This window comes from Semicossyphus pulcher, unplaced genomic scaffold (genome assembly GCF_022749685.1).
Source record: "Semicossyphus pulcher isolate SPU_LCO1_2020_fin unplaced genomic scaffold, fSemPul1.0.p SCAF_7, whole genome shotgun sequence".
Classification (NCBI taxonomy): Eukaryota; Metazoa; Chordata; class Actinopteri; order Labriformes; family Labridae; genus Semicossyphus; species Semicossyphus pulcher.
This window is the reverse complement of record NW_027211748.1, coordinates 24,404,708-24,420,162: the sequence shown is the minus strand read 5'-3', so window position 1 is coordinate 24,420,162 and position 15,455 is coordinate 24,404,708. Positions and strand designations below refer to the sequence as shown.

General features: G+C 38.8%; 1 protein-coding gene across 4 annotated transcripts in view; it reads right to left on the bottom strand.

The window, feature by feature from the left end:
• The window catches only part of LOC138611145 (solute carrier family 12 member 7-like), a 51,180-nt gene that overhangs the window by 19,642 nt on the left and 16,083 nt on the right, over nucleotides 1–15,455 (bottom strand). For all 4 annotated transcript variants that reach the window (XM_069684111.1, XM_069684112.1, XM_069684114.1 and 1 more), the window contains exons 2-3: nucleotides 5,972–6,063; nucleotides 5,294–5,425 (exon numbers count right to left, since the gene is read on the bottom strand). In XM_069684111.1, coding sequence (XP_069540212.1) covers nucleotides 5,294–5,425; nucleotides 5,972–6,063 — 224 coding nt within the window. The remainder of the gene's footprint in view (nucleotides 1–5,293; nucleotides 5,426–5,971; nucleotides 6,064–15,455) is intronic.

Below are 15,455 nucleotides of genomic sequence, written 5' to 3'. Positions count from 1 at the left end.
ATGTGAGGCTCTACTTTATGTGAAAAAAACTTTTTCTACGTTTGCGGTTTTACTGGATGTGCGTTAAAGAGTCAAAAGGAAACTGCAACATGCTGAGAAAAAAGAGACATTAACAGTGAAATGTTGTTTCAGACACTGACTGGGAATTTACACAACTGCTTTCCTAACTGCAGATTGTCTTTTAGATACAGGATTTTTAACATTATACTGTATGTAATCACAATATGCTTTATATATATATTTTTTAGAACATGTGAAATCTCAGCTCTGACACTGAGTATTTGTAAAGTGTCTCAGGTTTGTTATTTTGTCGTCATTTCAAAAGCAAAAGAACTGAATTGAGTTCTTCACGTGCTGCAGAATATTCAGGTAAAATATTCTCATTGATCCACAAAACTGCTTCAAGTGCAAAGTAAAATTAAAGTAAGTAAATAATTACAATTTAGTGTTTTTGTGATTTTTTTTAAATCTGTAGTTTTACTCTTACTTAAGTAGGTTTTGTTTAAAGTATTGTACTTCACTACATTTTAAAACACATCCGTTACTGATTAAGAAAAATGTAGGCCTGAATAAAAAACAAAAGGGGAAAAGGTCATGCCCTGTAAACGAGTGCAGTGAATGATGGGCAGGAGAACAAATGCTAAATCACAAGGAAGATGGAGACGGACAGTCAGACAGCAGTGGTGCAGACCCAGCTGAAGTTCTGAGATTTTGTTCTTCTTTGGGTCATTTAGGGAAAGTCACAACACTTGAGAACACAAAACACAGAACACACAGAACTTGAGCCGTTTTGATTCATATATTTGCAGTGTGATTGTTGGTGTTTGTTAGTGAAGAAAAGAAGGATGGTCACGTTCAATGGTTATATTGTTTGGAAATGTTTTATAGGATGGTCTGACCTAAAATGACACATTATACCTCCCTAAGGGTTTTAAATGTCGTGTGTCAACATGTTTTATTTTGTTATTGCACTTTAATTTGTAAAGACCTTTTTTTAATTAAAAACAGCTAGTTTGAGATTTATATCTCCTTGTCCTTTTTGCACTACACAGGAGAGACCCCCTACTGTTGTTAAATAAAGTAACTAAGTAACTTTAAACAAGCTACTTTTAACTTTTACTTGAGTACATTTTTAGACTGGTAAGTGTACTTGTACTGAAGTAAAATTTCATTAAAGTGATAGTACTTTTACTTGAGTAGAATATTTTAGTACTCTTTCTACTTGTGATTATATTTACAGCATGCACCACACTGCACAAATATATATACTTGTATACTTCTACTACTTATAAAATGAAAGTGTACATACCCTTTTCCGTCTCACGATCACTTTGTCCTGCGCTTTCTCCACTGCACTCAGTTTGTCTAAATGCTGTGATGTGCCTGATGTTGTTTTCCAGATCTCCCACATCTTCTCTCGTGTTACCATTTGTCTTTCTCTTTGTTTTTGCCCCTCTTCACTCTCTCTCTGCTGTCCGTCTTATGTTCCTCAGTCTCTAGCTTCATATCTCCTCCAGCTACCATTCAGGGGGCGGGTCTCCGTACAACATCATCAATGCCTCTACACAAGTCTACAGTCCAATGTCCCAAACTGTGTTTCCCCCAAAGAATCTGGATGTTCAGCGTCAGTGGGACGAACAAGGAGGCAAGTATTGTTTCAATTTGAGCGTAATGTTGATCATTTTCTCTAATGCGCATGTTAAATGAATGAGACTGCATGGTGTTATTAGCACCAGTAATGAGGCAGGAACCATGCCTCCTTACTTGTGGCTTGTGATTTATGCTGTTTTGACATGGTGTGTGTTTTACAAGCTGATTCTAGTATTTTCAGGATTAAGTACATCCCCACTGTAATTTATTGATTGCAGTGTGAAGGCTTTGCCACAGTCCCGGTTGCTGCAGCCTTGCAACAGTTGTAAGTACTTCAAAGCCCATCTGCAGGTTCAATTAAAGCGCCTACATGGCACTTTGTCCATGCAAAATTAATCTTAAAGCAACAGCTAATCATCATATAATAATTATATTTGCTATGTTGTTTAAGCTGCTGCTATTTCAATAAGCTGCAGTTCACATATTGCATCGGGTTTTAAATCCAGGTAGTTTAGTGCTTGTGGCTGCTAAAATCACGGGGAGCATCAGTGTGAACACTTCTAAAAGGAGGTCACGATCTTTAAAAGAAATGTTTGACCTTTCAGGAACAACCCTTGTTTGCCTTCTTACCATATCAGAAAATCAATGCTACGCTTCTACCAGGCATGTTGACTATGATGCTACAGCCAGCAGCTGATTAGCTTAGCAAAGAAAAAAGACTGGAAACAGGGGGAAGCTAGCAGCCAGTTAGCTGTAGCTACTCAACAAGACAGGAAACTGTTGGAAACAGCTTGAGCCTGACTGATGTATTTTCCAGCTGATAATATCGGGCCAATATGGCCCATGACAGATATATCAGTATCTGCTTATATGTTCTCCGCTAAGCTGCAATAAGAAACTTTTTTTATAGAATATAAGCAAAACACAATGCTTGGGGTGATTTTGAAATGGTATCATCACATAGTTTGGCAAACAGAGCGCGCTCAGACTCCATTGTTGACTCTCAGCACTTAATGCAGCAAATGTAGCAGAGCTGATCAGGCGCTGGTCCGCACTACAATTGGTAAAAATGTATGGACAATTCATAAAAGGTTATAATGGTAAATATTCCAGTTTTTGAAACTCAAAAAAAATCACCATATTAGCATTAATATCACAAATCGGTGAAATATTCCTCTTTATAATCAGTATCGGTACTAAAAATCACACATCTGATGGGCTCTAGAAACAGCTAGCCTAGCTTTGTCCTAAGTTCAAACTAATAATTTATAAATCTTAACTACAATGTAAAAACAATTCGTCATAGTAACTTATAATTCATTGTCAGTTTAACTAGCAGTTAGTTTATATGTTGTGATAACTTAATATTTTGTTTATGTCATCTTAATTAAAGTAAAGTAAGATATAATTTGAAGTGGCTCTATAGTGTAGTGGTAAGTGCCCTTGCCTCACAGCTAGAAGGTTACTAGTTCGCACCCTGGTGTGGCCATAAGTGGATTTGAAAGACTGTGATGACAAAACAACTACATTGTAGTTACAATTAGAGTAAACTATAGGATAGTTAACTTAACTAGTAAAGGTTTTTAGTTCAAACAACAAGTGTTTTTTGTTTTTTTTACAGTGTAAGGAGAGATACAATGTTTTTGTTACCTTCAGATGGAGCAAGACGTGCTGTTTCACCTGTTTCCAGTCTATGCAAAGTAGAGCTAGCTGGCCTCTGGCTGTATCCTCACAGTTTATAATCAGATATGAGATGTTATTAGTTCCACCGTCTCAAATGTGAGTGCTGTATTGTATTCTCCATCTTATTTTATTGCAAATGGAATATTTGTGTTGTTTGGACTGCTGGTAGGAGCTATCTGAAATGCCTCTTGGGTAAACTGCGATGGATTAACTAAGCTTCAACTCAGCAAACGAATCAATCATGAAATTAATCATTAGCTGCAGCAACATTTCACAGGATAAGAGTGTGAGGTCGATTCCTGCACAGTGCAAATCGCAGGCTCTGAAATGTGTTTTAAAGTAACCTATCCATATCCAGTGAAGCTCATAAAATAAAAGACTTTTATAATAACACTTGTTGTCACAATACAGTCATTCTTTAGATGTTAGATGTGTAGATGAATTGCATCTCCTCATGAGTCAACAGTAAATGTGCATTTAAAAGTTGCATGCAGCATTTATCACTATGCTCTTTTCTATAAAATACTGTTAAAATATAAATTCATCGATAGCTAATAACTAAATCCTTATATAGAAAAAAAGAAAGGTAAGAATAGTTAACTCAGAAACAGCTTTTTAATAAACAGTCAATTGAACCAGAGGCCATAGATGTGTTTGGCTCTGAGTGCACTTTTTTCTCAAATAACATCATTTGTATTTTGTAGTAGTGCTTTTATTTTGTTGTATATTGTATTTTACTATATTTTATATGCTTTTATATTTAATATTTACTCTTTTTAAATGGAGCCTCCAGCCAAGACTTTCACATGATTGTACTTGTATAACCGGAGCGATAATGAACATATTGAATCTTGAGGTGCAAGCAAACAACTCAACACGAGGACCCACGTGGTCATGTGTTAAAACTACGCAGAGGGCTGATTTGGTGGAGGCATGTGTTACCAGCAAGGGCATAGCTTTCGTTGTAACATTTGTGGGGACAACAACTTGAAATTATTTCATTTTAATTTTTTCTAGCAAGATGTAAAATGTGATGATTCATGTCATTATATCTCCTAGTAGTCTCGGAGTAGTTTAGTTGACAGAGAGTGAGGACAGGATGATTTCTCTGCTTCATCTGCACGCTCCCTGCGTTATGCAGGAATTATGATTTCACAAACAAATTATTGCTTGAGACTGAAAAGAAGATTACTTTAGTATATGAACTGCAATCTCTGTGTCTTTATCTCCAACTCAGTAATTGGTATTTGTAGCAGTAAATAGGTTTTATGCTTTATTTCATCCATCAATTATAATGGATGAACGTAACATTTGATACCGCACACTTTGATGATGAGCTGTTTTCATTTCAAAGGTCCCACTGTAACCAAAGACATTCGGGCAGCGATATTAATTAATATTAGTATGTAAAATATTTAAACAAATTGCACTCGCTCGGGGAGAGAGAGAGCGAGAGAGAGAGAGAGAAAACATGTCTATTGATGAAGGACAAAAAATGTCCTCTGGTCCACACCGTGAACGGCACTTTGTCGTTTCCATAACGTTGTGTTTTCTTTAGTTTGTTGTCTCTTCTACAAACCGCTGACACAAACAGCTGATCCGACACCGTACGCTGCAGGCGTAGTAACACGTATGTGTTGCAGTCCACACAAAGTAGTGCCAAATAAAGAGGCGTTCTTATTGAATAGTGAAATGTGGTGAATTATTCGAATATAGCATAAAGTCGATACCACTATTGATTTTTAGGTGGGACATCCTTATAAGTGGATAAATTACGTGTGAAATTGACCATATCTGCAGCGGCATGTAGCCCAGCATCCATGCCGGCACTCCGGACGGTTTCTAAACACCGGGGCCGTGCTGACCGACATCCACTGTATGTAGTAACACTTACTATTGACAAGTATCTCATACAACCCCACTTCAAACAAACCGAACTATCCCTTAAAGCAAAACTGACAACCATAAGTAAAGTTTAAAGTCTAAAACTTGCATCATTATTCAAAAAGGGTGCACATACCATAACAGCGACCCTCCTGACCCCATCTTCATTCTCAGCCTCCTCGTGCTCTCGAACACCCTGGGTCAGGTTGGTGTAGTTGGCCAGCTTGTTGAGAAGAGATGAAACCATAGGGGTGCTGTCCATTTCCTCCTGCACAGTAACAGGGAAAACAAAGTATGCACATTCTGGTCTATAAACACTTTAAAACATCTGTACAATACATTCACATATTTGTGATGTATCTCTTTTATGTTAAATGTCTGGAATTGGTTTTGTCCATTTTAAGAAATTTAATGGTTTTAAATTTTGCTGCCTGGTGTGAAGCACTTTATTACTTGTTTTTTAAAAGGATTTCTACAAACAGCATAAATAAAATCCTTACTATCAAACACATTTTCCACTCAGGCAGTTTTGAAAAGCAATCATCGGATCAAGTGTGAAGTGACCTGAGATAACGTTTGTTATGATTTGGCTCGAAATACATGAAATGATTAATTGATCATATACTTTCTTTTTTTATGTGTCATTTATTTTAAACAATCAAACCTGTCACAAGGCTTACTATCATAAATGTAAGCTAATAACTCAGCACAGTGATATAATCTTCATAAAACATATTCAACCTGAATTTTTCTTTAAGCTTATTTGACAAAACAGATTTTTGTTATGTGCATCAATGAGATATGTTTGTCATACCTCAAACAGGGCCATGTTCTGGCCGTCATAGTAGTTTTCTCTGTCACTGTCAGAGTTGATGAATGGACTGGACTCTCTCTGACCTTCATCTCCTGGGGAGAGACCGAACAAAAACATCCTGTTAGATGCACAATATTGAAAGAACAGTGGAATGTCGCTTGAACATCTAAGACTATACTTTGTACTGATGACAGCTGTAGTAGTGCAAAGTTGTGTAATTAGCAGTGATTTATAGCTGGCTAGCCCCTAACCCTCACTTACCTCCTATTTTCTGTTGAATCATTGAGGCAAAATAAACTAATTTCTGTTGTCTGGTTAGAAGTTAACACCAAAGATAGTTTTGTGGAAAAGAAACAGCACAAATGAAAGCTAGAGCTCAGTGTCATCTCTTACAGGTGGTTCACAGAGACCAGCAGAGTGATGAGTCTTCAGTGAAATCATCTCTTATTAGCTTCATTGTATCATGTCATTTTTAGGCATGCTAGTGAGCGGTTAGCATGGTAAATGGTAAGTATTTGATGTGCAAATGACCATCGGCAAATAATTAACATTAACAAGCTCATGTTAAACTTCTTTGTGAAAAGATCATACAAGCCAAATGTGCTCCTCACGTACAGAGCTACGAGACAGCCTCTGAAGCTAATGTTAGCGTTAGCTAAAACTGCTACGTCATTAGTCAAATATCATTAGTTATATGTTGTGTTATCTGTGGGTGTTATCAAAAGAAATGTTATCAGTAAAGACAAAGACAACTTTGGATTTAATGATGATTTTATTTTTTATTTTTTTACTAAGTTACATTGTTGTCATGTACGGAAGCCCTAAGCAGACATGCTTCCATACATTTTATTTACTCAGTTTTCCTGTGATGATGAGTCATTTCTGGTTGTTTTCTCAAGATCTCGACTTATCGTTCTTGTTATATCTGAAAACAAAGCTGGTTTTCCCATTATAATGGATTAATTTATCTCATTATCTCCAGATAACAAAACAAAACAATGGACTGGTCACTGTGATATTACAGATCAGGACATACCATGCTGCCATTGCCCACACTGATGAGGTAAGTTAAGCTTATTTCTATGTTTGTTTTAGATAAGATTAGATTCTTTACTGTCCTTTCCAGGAAATGTATTGCCACAGTCTGTACAGTGCATCTTGGACACATAGGTTACATACATACCATATCAAAATGACATGACACATATACACATAACAGCATTTTCCCTCCCTTCAATTACCGGGTGGTATTTAATGATGCTATGGCGGAGGAACAAAACTCCTGCCATAGCGTGCCCAGAGTCCTGTATCTGCGACCTGATGGAGGCAGAATGAAGGATAAATTGTGCTTTTGCAACTCTGGGGATTTGAGTTATTATCATCTGACGCTAGGAGTTGCTATCTTGACACAACGAGATAAAAGGGTCCAAATGTCTTATCTCGGGAAAACAGTAAATAAAAAATATGAACGCATGCCGCTTCAGGCTTCGGTAGTCATGGCGCGTTTTGTGTTTTCTCCATACCAACCTTGTGGTACATAGATAAAAGCACAAAATCTTATAAAAGGTGCAAACAATCTATCCTCTTACGGCCATTTAGTCTGTCGTATAATCCTATGGATGTGCATGTTTATTACTAGAAAACACTGAGAGTGACGCTTCAGCTTCTTCCTGCTTTTGCAGGGTCCTTGAATTGAAAGACTGTATCTCTGTCAGCAGCTAGGTCCAACTATTTCAGAAGCTATAACTGTTGGATTGCCATTCAATTTTGTTACAACAATTATATTGGCATGAGACTTTTGGTGACACTATGACTCTGGATGTAGCGCCACCAGGTGGCCCTGTAGGACAGGTGCTGCAGACAGTGCTGATATGCTAGCCAAAATATGTCATGATACAATTTTTTTATTGCATTTACTGCTCAGTAAAAAAAGTTTCATATCAGCACATACTGGACATAAATATATATAAACATTTTTGTTGTAGACAGGCACATATCAGCCCAGTAATATCTCCTGCCTCTAGTCTCCCAAAATGTGTGATAATGTGCTTTTTATTATTTTGCTGTTTGCAGAATCAGGGGTCAAAGGTCGCAGATTTGGACAGAAAGATAAAATCTCTGCCCACAGTTTGTCATATTCTTACACTCAGCTTTCGTACCCGTTAAAAATGACAACGCAGCAGAGTGACATGAAGATTTTCCTTTCATGCTGCTCCTCTGCTTGGTTTCTCTTGCCCCTGGTTGTCATGCAGTAGTCTCAATTTGTTAGATTTGGTATGTTATCAGATGGGAACACAGTGTTGTCTTAATTGCCTTGAAGAACCCAAGGCCTTACAGTGGCTCATGCACATGACATGAGGAGTGTCAACAAACTGAAAGGGAAAATCCAACAGCAGAGTGTGCCGAGGTTCAAGTCAGGGTTTAATCTGTAATCACTGTTAGCTTTGTGGCATTCTGCATCTAATTGTTATTCATCCTTAGTGGTTGACTTGAACGTTACGGATGTTAAGAATGACGCAAAAGAGTTCATGAGACTTAACACAAGGAAATAGAGAAGTAGGCCAAGACTTGCATGTGTCTTTTTTTACACAGTGAATGAAGGAATATTCATCTCAATAGATAATGACACATATAATCTATGACGTAAGAACGTTTAATCTAAAAGAAGAAGATACTGTATGTTTGATCACAGTGTGAGGAACAAGGCAGTGTAGCTATTTGGATCTTATTTCCTCATAAACATGTCACAGTGTCCGTGGCTCAGATTTGGGTCGTCCACTGAGATGAGGATGTGCAGTTCGATCCCCAGCTTCTTCCCTATGAATGTTGAAGTGTCATTGGGCAAGATACTGAACCCAGAATTACTCCGGGAAGCATAGACATTGGTGTGTAAGTGTGTATAAATAGCCCTTTGACTGGGTGAAACACTAAAAATGCACTTTAAGGGCCCGATCAGACAGTATGCGGTCTACGGTTAAAAAAAAAGAGCAGCATTCTTTTTACTGTTGTCTATCAATCAATCAATCGCATTTTATTTGTATAGCGCCAAATCATGACCAAAGTGATCTCGAGACACGTTACAGAAAGAGCAGGTCTAGACTGTACTCTTTGTTATGTTACTTAAAGAGAGGCCCAACCATGACTCACCATGAGTAGCACTTAGCAACATTCGGCACACTGGCAAGGAAAAACTTCCTCGAGCAGAACCAGACTCATGTTGAAGAGCCGTCTGCCTCGACTGGATGGGCCGAAAAATGGGATAGAAGGAGATGCAGGATAGAGACAGGCAAAGAGAGCAACAACAACATATATCCTTGTTACATCAACAACAACAACAGGTAATACATACTTAAGGTTACAATGCCAATAATAGTGGTACATTAGTGTAAAGATTAGCAAATAATAAATTAGCAACAACCAAATCATTAGCTATTATTAAACAGAGGAAAATAGAGATCCTTGTGGGTACATGAGACCCTCAGAAAGAGGAAAGATCACAGCGAGTACCACCAGCTGGCCCAAGAGCAGAAGGCCTGCCTCTCCATTCATCCGATTGGACAATGAGAAAAAGCGACAATGACATCAGGCGCTTTTCTGCTTTGAGTTGAGCTGCTTTTGAGCGCTCAGAGCCTTCTCCCCAAAACGCGAGGTGCTCAGCAACGCGAAAGCAGTGCACAAAAAGCTTCCCTCTCATTGAATACAACTACAAAGAAGCCGCCCCCAGCTGCTAAAACGTGCTCTGTCTGATCGGGACCATTTACACCAGGAATTATCAGATAACTTTTCCTCTGTCGTACTTTACATATCACTTTCACCCTATCACGCACACTTAATTTGATTGATGAAAGATGTTCAGACTTTTGCGAACAGTTTATTTGCAGACTGTGTCAGGGTGATGAGAATGTTTTGTTCGTGTGTTAAAATCAAGCGGCAACCTACGGTGTTGGAAAATGAAGACAATGCGGAAGTGCAAAAAACTGCAGTTCCTCGAGTGGTCACTTGAGGCTGGCTCCAGAAAACAAGAAATAACATTATAGCAGGTGGGAAAATGCCAATTTTCACAGCAGAAATAAAAATGTTTACAGCCTGGTACAAAAAACGGTTTTGTTATAAATAGCTCATTTTATATTTCAAGATAACTCTGGGGGTAAAACTCATCCGTTTTGATTAGGGGCATGACTAGGGGCATGGCTGCTTTGAGTGACAGGCGAGCGCGTTGTAGCCGGTTTTAGCTGTTTGTCAAGCCCTGAGGCTAAATGGCTAAATCCCGTTACTGACCTTGAACAGTCAGCTTTGTTCGTGTTGTTGTTGGCGCTTGGCTTACTTTTCTTGCAAATATCTGTCTATTGACATGGCTTGCTGTGCACTTAATTGTACTAACAGACCGTCCAAGAAGTCGGTTCTCCAGTTTTTTCGGTGAGTGAGATTGTATTGTCTAATTAATTGTTATTAGCATTAGCATTTAGCACGAATTAGCAGGTGCCGGTGTCTGCGCTAGCTGAATCAAGCGGCCGAATCTGGCTTGTTAGCTTGACGTTAGCTCGTTAAATAGCTAATTAGCCTCGTCTTAACCAGGTCTTTACCGAGTATGACGCCTAGTCGTGCTTACATTGCTAATGGGAGCGGATGTCAGCTAAAATTATTTGGCATTCCCAGAGATGGAAATATAATTCACAAGTGTTAGAATATAGTTGGGTTTAAATATCAAAACTAAGACGCCTGTATAAGGTTATAAAATAACCTTGTTATTTAGCCATAAAAAATGTATTGTTAACGCTTGACTTACCATATGAATAATGTAACGTGAAAGCTGGCGAATTGTGTAAAACAATGTTTGTCTAACTTATAAAAGCAATATCACATTTCATTATAGTTTTAGAAATAATGTTAAAGTTTACCTAGCATAAATGATGCAATAAGCCGGCAATTAACATTACAACGCATTATCCACTGAGTTCGGCTTTAGGTTTGAAAAGTAGACATTAAACTAAAAGCCTGTATTTCTGGAGGATATCTATTTCTCATCTTGTGTGACTTAAGCGAAATCAATATTGTCCGGTACAATTACTGTCCTGTAAGGTTGTCCTTTACAAGTACTGACTAGAAAAACATCTCAATTGTTATATTCGCCAGCTTTCACGTTACATTATTCATATGGCATATATATATATATACAATATAATATAATATAATACCTGCGCTTCTGTATTTACTATCCGGAGTACCGGTACTTCTCACAACCTGCGGTGCTATTTTCTTCCCTACTCATATCTCTTTGCGATTTGTTATGTCCACATATAAACCACATTACTCCGGGGGCATATTTTGATGTTCATATCCTTCCTTCTCGCTTGCCTGGTTTTGTCTGCTTTCTTATTTCATGCACTATGTATGTCATGTAGGTGAATACGAAATATAGAGTGTAGTATTAGATGAATAGTACCAATAACTACACAAGAATAGACAATGCAATAGATAAATTGCATTGATTGTGCCCTGTTTATTAAATATATTAAAGTTGTATTTATTGCATGTAAAAGATTCTCTTAATGAGGTAAGGTTACACAAATGTTACTTTACAAACCTGTCTGTCTATGTACAGTTTTCCTCTAGGTGATCAAGACAGGCTGGACCAGTGGATGCTCAACATGAGAAGACAGAACTGGACTCCTAACAAGACATCTCGCCTGTGCAGTAAACACTTTCAGAGTTGTCAGTTCAACACAGATGCCAGGGTAAAGAGAATTTCTATTTTGTATGTATTTTTACAAAGATTGAAGCAACTTATTGGTTTTAATTCATGAGAAGTAGAGACCAGAACAAAATAATATACATCACATTACATACAGTTACTGATGAGGGCACAGCTTATTATGTGATGTTAAGATACATGTACTGACACACTAGTGAAGTTAAGAGTGTCAATGTTGCAATAGGCCAAAATTAAGAGTTTAGAAGTTCAGGATGCAGTTAATACTGTACCTCCATTATCTAATTGTCTTGGTTACACACTGTAAAATTTGAAAATACATTCTAATACAGTACTTAAACACGAAAATGTCATGAATAATTTCTCTCAAATTTCTTTTATTTTTGCTTCTTGTCCTTTTTAATAGGGAAGGACTTGCTTGAAGGACACCGCTGTGCCTACCATTTTCTCTTTTGCTGGGGACAAAGAAGAACAGCAAAGAAAATTAATGGTAAGTATTAATGAGGAGGTAAGTGCCAACCCTATGGCTGTTTTAAGTACCAATGAGAAGGTTGCAGATGTAGACATTGACAGTAGTGACCACAATCTTGTTGCCGATCAGAGCAATGTCATGATGGAAGAGATACTAGAATAGGCCTTGGTTGCTCAAGTTGACATGCATGATGACATTGCTCTGACAGCAGATGCGTGGGAAGATCTTGGTCGGGGCAGCAGCATTCCACAAAGAAATGTGAGTGAAAAATGTGCAGGCTCAGCTTTAGATCACTGTTACAGCAGGCCATTCCAACTGCCAAACAGCTCTCTTAGTGATCACTGCTACATTGTTTCGGAGTCTCCCAGAACACTTACAAGGAAGGTTTCATCTGTACAGGTAAAGTTACATACAGCCAGGAAAAAACTGAGGATGAGAAGCCAGCAGACAAGGAGACTGAAGGCAAAAGTGTTTTCCTTGAAAGTTGTTGTTAAAGTCCTTCAGAAGAAACTTCTCATTTCAACTGAATGTGCTTCTCTGCTTGCCGGTCTTGATGATGTTCCCCGAGAGATTTTTCAGAGAATACAAAAGAAAAAAAGGTCTGTGTTTTCTGAAAACTTGAAGCAATTTGCAACTACGCTTCACTTCTACTCTCCAAAGGCCTATGACTATGTCAGAGAGAAGTTTGTCTTGGCTTTGCCTCATCCCCAAACCATAAGAAAATGGTACAGTAGCATTTCTGCAGATCCTGGATTTACTGTTGCTTCTTTCACGGCTTTAAAAAGTCATGTTGCTGATCAGAAGACAGCAGGTAAAGACACAGTTTGCTCATTGATGATGGATGAGATGTACATTCACAAGCAGACTGAGTTTGGGGGGGACCAAATTCATGGTTATGTTGACATTGGTGCTGGTGAGATTGAAAATGTTGTGGCAACACAAGCATTGGTCCTCATGGTTGTTGCAATCAATGAGTCTTGGAAGATTCACATTGCTTACTTCCTTATTAACAGCATGACAGGAGAAGAGCGAGCCAACATCATCAGAGAGAGCCTTGTTAGGCTCCATGCCATCGGAGTGAGGGTTGTCTCCTTGACATGTGATGGACCCTCACAGAACTTTGCAATGATCAGGGAGCTTGGTGCCAAACTGGACCTCATGGACATGAGATCTTTCTTTTTTCATCCAGAGGACCCCACACAAAAAGTCCATGTTCTCTTGGATCCATGTCACATGCTTAAGCTTCTACGAAATGTCTTCTCGACAGTTGAGGTTCTGGTGAGAGAAGATGGCCAGCTGATAAGATGGCAGTACATCGAAGAGCTCCACAAACTTCAGGAGAAGGAAGGTTTGCGTCTTGGCAACAAGCTGAAAATTGCGCACATTCAGTGGCAAAATCAAAAAATGAAGGTGCATCTTGCAGCCCAACTTTTCAGCAGCAGTGTGGCTGATGCCCTTGAATATTGTGAGAAGGAACTGAAGTATCCCCAGTTCCTAGGATGTGCAGCCACAGTTCATTTATTGCGCACAGTTGATGCGGCTTTTGATGTCCTTAACAGCCGCAACCCATTTGGAAAAGGATACAAAGCCCCCATCAAGCCAGCTACTAAACACCGTGCCAAGGCCATTTTGGAAGAAACAGAGTCACTTCTCCGAATTAAAGGAAGAGACAACACACTTGTTCATGTGCATTCGACACAAAAAAGAACATCCATTTTTGGTTTCATTGCTTGTTTCAGAAGTGTTATGGGCATCTATGAAGACCTAGTAGAGCAGCCAGCTGCTCCATGCCGCTACCTTCTGACCTACAAACTCAGTCAGGACCACTTGGAGCTTTTCTTCTCCGCAATCAGAGCGCGCGGAGGTTTCAACAACAACCCCAATGTGAGGCAGTTCAGAGGGGCATACAAGCACCTCCTTGTAAGGCATCAGGTGAAAAGAGGCACAGGTAACTGTCTTCTTCGTGACAACACAACCATCCTTGAGTCAACACCTGCCACTGTGAACATTGCGCGCAGGGTGGATCAGGAGCCAGTGGAAGTGCGTATGCTTGAGGATGACAACCTTTCTGACCTTCCAGATGTTGACAGTCTGTCTGAGTACAAGGAAGCAGCAATTTCTTACATCACAGGCTTCATTGTAAAGATGAAACAGAAGGTTACCTGCATGCCTTGTTCGCAAGCACTGACCTCAGATGATTCAGTTCATCATTTCCTGACTCTGAAGGACAGAGGTGGTCTACAAGATGCTTTCAGCGGCTTCTAAAAAGCAACGAGGGTAAGGCTCCACAGGGAAGAGGAACAACAGCAGCCATCGTCACCCAGGTTCTTTCTGATTGTTCAGAGAAGAATCTCTTCCCACAGCTACACAGCCACATGTTTGACATGTGTGTTGAAGCTAACCATGTCCATGTTCTGGTAAGGATGGCTTCTGCGTGGTACTGCAAAATTAGATTAAATCATATAGCAAGGAGAGAGACGGACAAAATAAAAGAGGGTAAGGTGGTCCGCAAAAAGCTCACAAAATTAATCCATTTTTATGGAGATTAAGGAAAAGGTGGTTGGTCATTTCTGTGTGTGTGGTTTAAATGTATGTCAGTTTTTTGTCAGTAAGTTTATGTGTATATCTTTGTCTGTATGTATGTGTGTATATATTTGTGTGTATACATGTATGTTTCTCTTTATGCACACTGTTTTTCTTCATGCAAAACAGAATATGGCCTACTAACTTTTTTGTTGTTTTTTTACCTAGAACATGGAAAATGGTAAGTACCGAGCCCAATTCCTTTTGCACAATTGAAATTGTTCCTTGGAGCCTGCATGAACTAAGTCACTTTTAATGTCTGCCAAGTACATGTGTTGTCTCAAATATAGTGGAATTTCAGATGTACATAGCCAAAATATATTCAAAAAGTGAGCTTAGAGCCTGCATGAACGGGTTAAGTTGTAACTTAAGAGGAACTTCTTTACGGCAAACCCCACCGATAACTATGATGATTTTCAGTTGGAGCCTGCATGAATGGGGCCCAACTTTCCAGGAAAGTCTCATAAATCATAGGATGCTTAGATGCTACTGCTAAGACAAATTCTGCAAATACTACACACTCTTGCACGCACATAGAGCCTTTACAAATGGAGCACGCTTCAAACCGCAGTATTATCACTGCTCAAAGTCAATGTCAAATACATCTTGAGCATATAAAAGACAGGTCAATTACTCTTAGAGTCTGCATAACGGGGCCTAAGATGATGTTGATCTGTTAACAATGTATGTACATAATTCATATGCAACTTCTGTGGTCA